This window comes from Euphorbia lathyris, chromosome 1 (genome assembly GCF_963576675.1).
Source record: "Euphorbia lathyris chromosome 1, ddEupLath1.1, whole genome shotgun sequence".
Taxonomy (NCBI): Eukaryota; Viridiplantae; Streptophyta; class Magnoliopsida; order Malpighiales; family Euphorbiaceae; genus Euphorbia; species Euphorbia lathyris.
Window position 1 is genome coordinate 107,765,848 of NC_088910.1, and position 11,884 is coordinate 107,777,731.

Here is an 11,884-nt window from a genome sequence, read left to right on the forward strand (position 1 = left end):
GGATCAATTGAGATTAAAGTGACCTCAATGATCTCCAACAATTTTTCAATAATTTTTACTTCGAAAAATTTCTTTCAACAGATACATTGGCATAGTTAGGAGGATTTGAAAAACAATTGAAATATTTGGCTAACAATCTATTACTGCTTTGACAAACTCAAGAATTTCAAATACTGATATTAACAATTTTGAAAAAATCATTTGGAATAAATTTATTTGTGAAAATATATCATATGCATCAACATGAGAAAAATTATTATAAGAAAATCTAGTCATAAATTTGTGTGTTGTGATTGTTTAAGTCTAAGAATTATGTTTATTGTGGTTTCATTGTTTGAGATTTTAATTTCTATAAATTTTTTAATAAAGTTTTTATTTCGGACCCCTTATCCATTGTGTCTACATGTGTGCTGCAATTTGTTTAGGGCTAAGATTATTTCTCTAACGATTGCATTTTAAAATTTAATTTCTACATTATTATTTTCTTTAAAAAAATATATATTATTTTGAGCTCCTACCTCCTTTGGATCATGGGCAGGCACCCCTCCTACCCATGCCTAGGGACGGCCGTGCTTGATCTAACATGTTGATGTATTGGACATGGAGTAGACCTTTGGAGACACGATTTTGAACAAAGAAAAAGTCATCTTTAATGTGTTTACTACCGTTATGGAAGATGTAATTGACAGTAAGGTATGTGACAGACAAATTGTCCCAAATATCAATTAGAGAAGAAATTTTACTAAAATCCGGATAAATTGATTTTACCAATAGAAACATAACATTTAGATCAATTATTCCCGAAATGTTATATTATGCTTTTGTGAATTGCATCTATGAATTTCTCCAATTAGGAACCTATTTGAGATTTGTGAACCTTATTTAACAAGATTTATATTTCCCAAAAAAATACCATTAATTTGTAACAGCATCAGAGTTAAAATTATTCCTTTGAATGAAACCAACATTCTCGAATTAAAAATGTTATCACCCCACATGTTGTTGCTTCCACGTTGTGCATGATTTCATAGGAATGGAATATTATCTACACCTCATCCATGTCTACAATATTTAACACAAAAAAATCAAAAACAGTGCTTAATCAATCTCATCTATAAAAACCCTAAACCTCTTCACAAATTTTCATCAACCACTCTTAAAAATCTCATATCTCAAGAAGTAATATCTCAACATTATATTTGAGAAATGGCTTCAAAAACTCAAGCCTCAGCAGCCCTTCTCCTTTCTCTGAACCTAATCTTTTTCACATTAGTTAGCTCTACAAATTGCCCACCAGAACCATATCCTACGCCTGCTAAACCATCACCAGCAGTCCCATCACCAAAGGCTGCTTCTTGCCCTAAGGATACCCTAAAATTGGGAGTATGTGCTAATTTATTGAAAGATTTGTTGAAACTTCAAGTAGGTACCCCTCCCAAGAGTCCTTGCTGTAGCCTTATTTCTGGCCTTGCTGATGTTGAAGCTGCTGTTTGCCTTTGCACTACCATTAAAGCTAGTGTTTTGGGGATTAACCTTAATCTTCCTGTTAACTTGAGCTTGCTGCTTAATTACTGTGGAAAGAAGGTCCCACAGGGTTTCCAGTGTGCTTAATTAGTTAATTAATATGCAAATTTCATTTATTTCTATATTTATATTTTGTTGGTTTAAGATTTTAGATGTTTCTTTTGGTTAAGCCATGAACATCTAATCAATAATTTCTTGATTTGTGGTATCATTTTTTGTAACATCATTCTTGTTTTTTCTTTATTATTTTTCGGACTTTATTATTTTTCGGATCGATAGAAGATTTATTGTCTTCTTTTGAATCTATCTTTGTACTGAATTCATATTCTTGTTTTTTCTTTATTATTTTTCGGATCGATAGAAGATTTATTGTCTTCTTTTGAATCTATCTTTGTACTGAATTCATATTTTCTTTAATGAAAATTATTATTAATATATTTATTTATCTTCAGCATCCTTTAGTAATTTATATTTTTCTTTGTAAAATGATATATCGAACGAATTATTTCAAGAATTAAAGTTGTTTAATATAACACTTATTATGACAACACATTTTTTATTTTTCAAAATCTTAAAGTTTTCTCTCTAAACATTAACTTTATCTTTCAACATCAAATAATAACTAAATGACTTTAAAACTAAAAAGTTGAATGATTAAAGTTGTTTAGAATATAATTAACTTCTGAAAAAAATTTATTTTGATGTCATTAACAGTCAAATTGATAGTGACAAACACAATCTTTCATTTACGAAAAAAATAATAATAACCGATTCAAATATTGTAAATATTAAAGAAAAAATAATATAACAAAATCATAAAGAAACAAATAACTTTGTTACAAACAATAATTGAACTACTCAGTTCGAGAAGAAATTAAGATAAAGTTGATAACCGCCTCTTTGCTAGTGCATGGAAGGGTGTTTGCAACATGAGGAATTGAAATCATTTTACTCATTTTCTCATCTAACATATCACCAGAAATAAAGGATCAACATACAAATTCTTTTTTAATGATCAAACTCACTTTGATGGATTCAAGTTCCTAAACAACACTCAAAATATTTTCTAATTTTTTTATATAAAATTTTGGAATTTTTCCCCGCGAAATATAACTTATCTATAAGTAATGATATTTTAAATTAATATAAAATATTTTGATCCACCGAAAAATAATTTAGAAAAATCATGAAAGTTGGATGATAAATCTAAAAGCAATAAATGCTTGATAAATGGAGAAGATGAATATCTCTTTGATTAAACATATCAAAAGCCTTTTTCTTCTCTAATGTGAAAGAAGGAGCAGGCAAGTTTAAATACAAAAAGTGCAGCAAAAACAGAAAAACTAACGGACAAAATGAAACGGTTACATTCTCACAAAATCAAGACGTTAATTGCCTAATCAATTCCCTGTGATGATTGGGTCTTTTCCATCTTTATGGTGCAGCTGTCTGTGGAGGATGGGTTTATAGTTATGGGTTTGTTCAAATCAGTAAATGTGGGTTTGGACCTATTTTCGGCCTCTTGCTCATTTGCTGAACAAAACATTGCGTTTTCAGCCTTATCACCCCCCCCCCCCCCAAGATTGGCGTGAATATGTCACAGAGACCAAGCTTGGACATGAAATTTTGGAGGGCTGGAAGATGTTGAGCTTTGGTGAACATATCTGCAATTTGCTGTGAAGATCGAATAGGGAGGAGATGAATGACCTTTTCTTTAAATTTCTGACGAACAACATGGCAATCGATTTCAATATGCTTGGTGCGCTCGTGAAACATTGGGTTTTGAGCGATGTGAAGAGCAGATTGATTGTCACAATACATCAGTGCTGGCTGAGGATGAGAAATTGCAAAATCATGTAGGAGGTAAAGTAACCATTGAAGTTCACAAGTGCAGTGAGCCATTGCTCTGTATTCCGCTTCAGATGAACTGCGTGAAATAGTAGATTGTTTCTTTGAACGCCAAGAAATTAAGGCATTCCCTATGAACACACAAAAGCCAGTGATGGACTTTCGAGTTTCTAGACATGTTGCCCAGTCTGAGTCAGTGAAAGCCTTCAATTGCAGGTCATTTTGAGTTGGGAAGAAAATGCCCTACCCTGGTGCCTTTTTTATGTATCGCAGAACCCTGTGTGCTCTACCCAAGTCATCTGTGGTAGGTTGAGAGAGGTCTTGAGAGAGCTGACCCACAATATAAGATATTTCTGGTCGAGAGTGAGTAAGATAGAGAAGTTTCCCAATGAGCTGTCTATATCCAGTAATGTCGGTCAAATGAATTGCTTTAGGGCCAGGTTTAAAATTAGGCAGAGTCGGTGTATCAACTGGTTTCGAATGCGTAAAACCACTATAGTCTAGCAATTCGACAACATATTTCCGTTGACATAAGTGAATTCCCTTTTTGTTTCTTGACACCTCGAAACCGAGAAAGTACTGCAGCGGGCCCATGTCTTTTAGCTTAAACAAATGATGAAGATGATCCTTAATGCTCTTGACAGAGTTTTGGCAATTGCTTGCAACAAGTAAATCATCCACATACACTAAAACAGCCAAAAATACTCCATTTGCAGTATAAGTAAATAAAGATGGATCAGTCAAGCATTGTTTTATACCAAATTGCATGAGTGCCTCCTTGAGCTTGAGATTCCATTGCCTCCCCGCTTGACGCAATCCATATAAGGATTTTTGGAGTTTACAGACTAGGGGAACTTTGGAAGAAGGGACTGAGCAACCAGGGGGAATGTCCATGTAGACTTCCTCAACCAAATCACCATTGAGATATGCATTATTAATGTCCATGTGTTCTAAAATCCAATGTTGAGAGGCTGATAGTGCTAGTATTAATCGAATTGTGGCAATTTTGGCCACCGGAGCAAATGTGTCAGTGAAATCAATACCAGCTTGTTGTGTGAAGCCTTTGGCGACTAATCGTGCTTTGTGTTTGTCCAAAGATCCATCAGCATTGTACTTTGTTTTGTATATCCATCTACATCCAATTGCTGTTTTGGTTGGGGGTAAAGTTGTGAGAACCCAGGTTTTGTTGGCTGCAAGGGCATCTAATTCAGATTTCTTTGCCTCTTGCCAATGAGCAAACTGTGCTGCTTCTTTGTAGGTTGAGGGGTCTTATGTGTGAAGTATGTTGATGGAAAAGGCCTTTTTTGCTGGTGAAAGGGAATCATAGGTCAAGAATTTTGAGAGGTGGTGAGGATAAGTATGAGTGTTTGTAGTGGTGGTGATTGAGGCAGAGAGATTGTAGTCTTGGAGGTAGGATGGAGTTTGTCTTATTCTTGTGGAGCGGCGTACAGGGGGTGCGGCTATAGGATTGTGTGGTGGAGAGGTATTTGGTGAGGGTATGGAGTTCGGTGAAAGAGGTGGGGGAGGAATGAGGTCCTCTAGTTCATCCAAAGGATCAATGTCATAGATAATTGGGAGAGGCGAATAGTGCTCTGTGATAGGCAATGAATATGGAAATGTGTCTTCATAGAATTCCACATTCCTAGAAAGAAAAACACGGTTGGTATGTAGGTCCATGACCTTATAGCCTTTTATTCCATTTTTTAATCCAAGGAACACACATCTGCTTGCTCGAGAGGAAAACTTGTTTTTGTTCCTATCAATTGTGGAAGCAAAACACAAGCAGTCGAAGACCTTAAGGTCATGCCATTTGGGATTCTGCTTATACAAAATTGTATAAGAGATGGAATTAGATGAAGCATTAGTTGGAAGTCTGTTTATGAGGAAAACAGCATGAGATACAGCTTCTGTCCAGTATTCAATAGGCAGATTGCTCTGGAATAAGAGGGCCCTTGCGATATTAACAATGTCTTGATGTTTGCGTTCCACAATTCCGTTTTGTTGTGGGGTTTCCATGCAACTAAGTTGATGTGTAATGCCCTGTTGAGCATAAAACTCAGGTATATTGAACTCCTGCCCATTATCTAACCTGATGACTGCAGACTGAAAATGTGTGTGAACATATGAACAAAAAGACACTAATGCATTTCTGGCTTCAGACTTGTGCTTCATCAAGTATAACCACACAAAACGACTATGGTCATCCACAATGGTTAGAAAGTAATGAAATCCATTCACTAAATGTCTAACAGGTCCCCAAATGTCAACATGAATAGTATTAAAAACAGACAATGCTCGAGATGAGCTTAAACTGAAACTTTTCTTTTTCTGTTTAGCAAAATGGCATGTGTCACAAGGCCTGTTGCAAACTAAAGTTGCTGAAGGTAAAAATTGTTGTAAAAAGCTACTTCTAATAGAAGAGGGATGGCCCAGCCTTGCATGCCACAAAGGGAACTCTGAGTGTACTTTGATAGATGCAACCTGCATAGTTGTGTTAGGGACTAGTTCTACAAGCTGATATAATGCACTCTCTAACTTAGCATATCCAATCCTCTTGTTCATAGTCAGATCCTGAATCACACAATGTTGTGATGTGAACAATAAGCAAATTTGAGATGCTTTAGTTAATTTGCTTGTAGAAATCAAATCGTATTGAAACTGAGGAACGTATAAAGCATCATGCAAAACTAATTGCTGGCTGAGTTTCACAGTCCCAACATGAGTGACTGGCACGGTAACACCATTAGGGAGTTGAACCCTAAAGTCATTGACCGCCTTATAATTTTCAAAGAAATTCAGGTTGCATATAACATGATCTGTGGCCCCAGTGTCCACAATCCAACAAGAATTGGTATGAAAAAAGCTATCAGAGGTAAAAAGTGATATACCAGTATACGAAACTTTGTGGTTGCTATTGGCAGTTGCAATATGAGGACTACTATTACTTCCTGCTCCATTTGCTTGATTCTGAGATGCTGGGAGCAAACTCATTATTTGGTTGAATTGATTCCTGGTGAGCACCATAGGTTCTTCCTCATCCAAATATTGATTCTCATAGTTGTTCTCATCACGTTCATTTTGAGACTCAATGGAATTGGCCTGTGTCTGATGAACTTGGTTAGCTTTAGCATAATTCTTCATGTTAGCATTTTTAAATCCATATCCAGGAGGAAACATGCTTCCTATAGAAAGAGTTTTCCATATGCCCTTCTGTTTTCCTCTGAACAGACTCTAGCAAGTGCACTAGATACAAGTAATAAAGTGATAAGTAGAGTATCGTCTCCATAGGGATTGATGACCAAACTTTACAAGAAAAACCTTGTAGAACAGGGTGTTCGTGGTGTATGAATTCTTTAGTTGAGAAATGATTTTTGATCTGATTACTGAGAAATACTAAATATAAAGATTAAACATTGGAAAATGTGTTTTGGTTATGATAAAAAGAGAGAACAGGCTAAGCCAAAGCGGAACAAGCTACGTACAACATCTAAGATCCTATTTATTCATGAATGTCACAAAGTGAAGTCAAGGTCTCTGCTTTAAAGCTCACTTAAGTCAACTCTGGTGTGTTCTTAAGATTCTAAGATGTACTACAATGTTAAGCGTCCTTAATGTTGGTTCTTTCTTGCATTACGATCGAAACATCATTTCTGTTAAGAAAACCCTTAATACAACCCCCTAACCTTCCTGTGTCGGGGTTTGGACGTTTGATAAAAAGATCCATGAAGATGAAAGCAGTTCCCTATCATTCATCATTCACTAAGATAGATGCATATAATCATGCTGATAAGAACTTTATCAAACACATCAACATATATTAACATCCATTCATAAAAAGGAACTAGATAACTTACATAACCAGCCCTTGCTGGCCGAGCCCATTCAAAATGACTACTCACTCATACTGCCGAGTGAACAGTCTGCTTCGATTCTACAGAGCTCCATCAATGGAGTCATCTTCCTCGAGAGCTCTTCTCTCTCCAAAACGTCTATTTGGCAGTTCACAAAAAGATCTTCTTTCCCTTCTCCCATTACGTCTATTTAAGGGAAAAGAAAAGGTCAACACGGTAATAAAAGTATCCGAGAAAATATTACAAAAACCAACCAAATTCTTCACAAATCCTAGAATGCTAGAAGTGGTTAAGATCCTTTTGACCCTTGAACACTCAAGGGTCGAACTTTCTTGTCATCATGCTACTTTTAACTGCTCTTATCCGCCTTTCCTGCCTGCCGCTCCTGCTGTCTGTCCTGTCGCTATCCGTCATCAGAAATTGCAGCTGAAGGAAATTAGGGCTAAGGTATAGCAGCGGAAATATAAAAATTTTAGCCTATTTCCTTTTAACCATAGGATCCGTTAATCGTTATTTCATATAAAGAGGGATAAGAAGGAATACCTTTCGATGAACAATCTACCATTGTTAAAGAAGTGCCCACAATTCTTCTCCGAGATTCCAACCACAAAGTTTAACACGGAGAGGTTAAGATGAAATCAACCCTTATGAGATGCAACCAAAATAGATTGCCTCTAATTAACCAACACAAGATCAAAGAGAAAGAGGGATGAATAAGATTAATCAATCGATGGAATGCCGTATGAATTCTTATCCACAGACTAGGGGATGGGAATTCTTTTTCTCTCACTGAATAGCAATTTCGAAAATCACTAAAGGGGGAGGGATTAGGCTTGGTCGAAATTCACATGGGAGGGGGTATTTATAGTTGCTTGAATCTAAACCCTAGTTAGATAGGAATAGGTTACTTAATAGGAATCCAATTCGGAAAAGGATTCCTAATTATTATCTCACTATATATCTAATATATTTAGGATAATAATAAATAACCTAATTGGATAATAATAGGAGTATATTAATCCAATTAAAACTCCTAATTTAATTATCTCTTAATTAATTTAATTCATAATCCTAATCAAATTAGGATTAATGGAATAAAATCAATTCCTTATCTCTATATACAAATTTCGCCCCCCTCCATATATTTGGGCCTTACTGGGCTCAATTGGGCTTCCATCTATTAATCATATCCATCTCTCTTTTGGTTCCAAGTCTTATGTGTGATCCATTAGGTTCTTACTACTTCTGGCCGTATGCAACTATTAAATTAATTTCTTCAAGAATTATATTTAATCCTTGCATAACGGAATGATGTACTGAGTATGTTATTGGCAAGTCTGTAATCATTCCCCCAGAGTCCGTTAAGAAGACAGGTTGATTCTGTCGTTAACCCTTCCGTATTAGCTACGGTATAATACGATCCTTTATCAACTACATCCTTGAACTGAATCTTATGACTATGGGTAATGTCAAGTCACATATAGCGAGACATTCGTTTTACTTGTTCTTGGCTGAGTCAACTCAAAAAGATAGGTTAAGTGAAATCTGTATTTCTACTCTTAAGCTATCACCTTGTAAGTGTTTAGAGTCGAGTCTTCCACAAGCGATCCTTGGATGTATCTCCCATTAATCGGGAGTGATAAATGCTCAATCCAATGTATAACTACCCTGACATTACTTCCTGTGACACCCAACCTTTGCAGTTCACACCCCAGAGTCATCTCTGTTAAGGATCGTGGGACCGCAGGATCAAAGTCTCACATTCAGTAATTCAGGATGACCAATTAACATTCTTTTGAGTCTGAGGATTAGTTATACCTAGTAATACCAATGAGATGAACAGTTGACAAGGATGAATCTACCCATCCTGTTATCTCAAATCGGATCCCCAATCCTAATGAACAACGTTTCACCAGATCTATGTAATTGTCCAGATATCTATATATATGAAGCTTGTGAGATCAGCTTTCTGTCGGAAAGAAGACATTGTTACATACAAGTCTCAACCGTGATATATCAATCCTAAACATATCACTTGACTTGGGGTGGTTTTAAGTTTATTAGTTTATTATAAAGTTTTGTCTCACTTCATGCTTGTATGAACACTTTATAATCACTTTAAACAAACTTACGGATTTCCTTTTATTAGACTTTATTCAATGCTTAAAAGGGATTGCCTTTATATAGTTATAAAACATATATCTCATTAAAACAAATGATATAAAGAACAATTCATTTACAATAAGTTTGTATCCCGCAACAATTGACTATAGGACACTAAACCCCAACATACTCCCACTTGGACTAAAGCCAATTGTTTCTAAAACTTATCCCAGTAGAAGTTAAATGACGATCATGTACTTTCTGGGTTAAAGGCTTTGTCAACGGATCTGCAACGTTGTCCTCTGTAGGTACTCTTTCTATTCTCACATCTCCTCTAGCCACAATCTCTCTTATGATGTGGTATCGCTTTAGGTAGTGCTTGGATGCATTATGAGACCGTGGTTCCTTTGCTTGCGCAATGGCTCCATTGTTATCACAGTACAGAGTAATGGGATTGACAATGTCAGGCACCACACCTAGTTCTGTAATGAACTTTCTAATCCAAACTGCTTCCTTTTCCGCTTCCGCAGCAGCGATGTACTCTGACTCGGTCGTAGAGAAAGCTACGCTTCCCTGCTTGGAACTTTTCCAACTGACCGCGCCCCCATTTAGGATAAATAGGTATCCTGATTGGGATTTAAAATCATTCTCATCTGTGAGATGACTAGCGTCTGAAAATCCTTGTATTTTCAGATCTGCTTCTCCGTACACTAGGAACATATCTTTAGTCCTTCTCAAGTACTTAAGAATGTTCTTGACGGCAATCCAATGCTCGTCTCCCGGATTCCCTTGGTAACGACTCGTTACAGATAACATGAACGCTACATCAGGTCTAGTGCATAGCATAGCATACATAATCGAACCGATCGCGCTGGCGTACCGGACTACAGCCATGCATCGTTTGTCATCATCAGTTTTAGGACATTGATGATTGTTTAACTTTACTCCATGTACCATGGGTAAGTTACCTCGTTTCGATTCAAGCATGCTAAACCGATTTAGCACCTTTTCAATGTATGTAGCCTGTGAAAAACCAAGCAGTCTACGCGATCTATCTCTGTAGATCTTTATACCAAATATATAGGCTGCTTCACCAAGGTCTTTCATTGAGAAGTTACCAGATAACCAAACTTTCACTGATTGTAATAGAGCAATGTCATTTCCCATTAACAGTATATCGTCCACATATAGTATGAGAAATGCTATAGAGCTCCCACTTGCTTTCTTGTAAATGCAAGCTTCTTCGCAATTTTGTTCGAAACCAAATTGTTTTATGGTTTCGTCAAAACGCTTGTTCCAGCTTCTAGATGCTTGCTTGAGTCCATAAATGGATCTCTGAAGTTTGCAAACTTTATTTGCATCCTTTGATATGAAACCTTCAGGCTTCATCATGTATACATCCTCAAGCATATTTCCATTTAGGAAACTTGTTTTCACATCCATTTGCCAAATCTCATAATCAAAATGAGCGGCAATTACAAGCATGATTCTGATTGATTTGGACATAGCAACAGGAGAGAAGGTTTCGTCATAATCAACACCTTGTTTCTGACGATATCCCTTCGCTACCAACCTAGCCTTGTAGGTGCTAACCTTTCCATCCATGTCAGTCTTCTTTTTGAAGATCCACCTGCACCCAATGGGTTTTATCCCTTCGGGTGGATCAACCAAAGTCCAAACTTGGTTAGTATACATGGAATCCATTTTAGAATCCATGGCCTCAAGCCATGCTTTAGAATCTGGACTAGTAAGAGCCTCTTCGTAGTTTTCGGGTTCGTCGTCTAACACGGGAACCTCGCCATCATCTCCCACTAGAAAACCATATCTAACTGGGAGTTCACGAACTCTTCGTTAACTACGAATAGGTGCCACTGGAGTCTCATATAATGGGACTTCTTCGGGTACCTCAATCGCTTCTGTTGTTTCAGTCGTTGTTTCTTCCTCTTGAACTTCGTCGAGTTCAATCACGCTTCCCTTTTGTGTTTCTTCGAGAAACGCTTTCTCTAAGAAGGTTGCGTGTTTGGATACTATTACTTTCTGATCATCTGGATGATAGAAGTAATACCCTATGGTTTCCCTGGGATATCCAATGAAGAAACATTTATCAGATTTAGAATCTAATTTGTCGGACGCAACGCGTTTGACATATGCTGAACAACCCCATACTCTCATGAACGAGAACACGGGTTTCTTACCAACGAACAATTCATATGGTGTGGAAACAGCGGATTTAGTTGGTACTCGGTTCAGGGTGAAGAGGGCAGTTTCTAAGGCATAGCCCCAGAACGTCTTTGGAAGTAAGGCCATGCTCATCATAGATCGTACCATATCTAATAGGGTACGGTTTCTCCTCTCGGATACACCATTGTGTTGTGGTGTATAGGGAGGTGTCCATTGTGAGCATATCCCACATTCAGTTAGATAATTCAGAAAATCATCAGAAAGATATTCGCCACCTCGATCAGATCGAAGTGTTTTTATTTTCTTTCCTAATTGATTTTCCACTTCATTCTTGAAGCATTTGAACTTGTCAAAGGCTTCTGATTTGTGCCTGATCA

General features: G+C 36.8%; 1 protein-coding gene across 1 annotated transcript; it reads left to right on the forward strand.

Annotated features, from left to right (window-relative positions):
• The first annotated feature begins 1,139 nt into the window (after nt 1-1,139).
• Nucleotides 1,140-1,773, forward strand: LOC136213124 (lipid transfer protein EARLI 1-like). The gene has a single exon (XM_066002809.1). The coding sequence runs from the start codon at nt 1,207-1,209 to the stop codon at nt 1,609-1,611; it is 405 nt and encodes a 134-aa protein (XP_065858881.1). The 5' UTR covers nt 1,140-1,206; the 3' UTR covers nt 1,612-1,773.
• The last annotated feature ends 10,111 nt before the right edge of the window (nt 1,774-11,884 follow it).

Excerpts from the sequence above, each read along its gene's own strand:
- LOC136213124 (XM_066002809.1), top strand. The coding sequence starts at position 1,207 with ATGGCTTCAAAAACTCAAGCCTCAGCAGCCCTTCTCCTTTCTCTGAAC.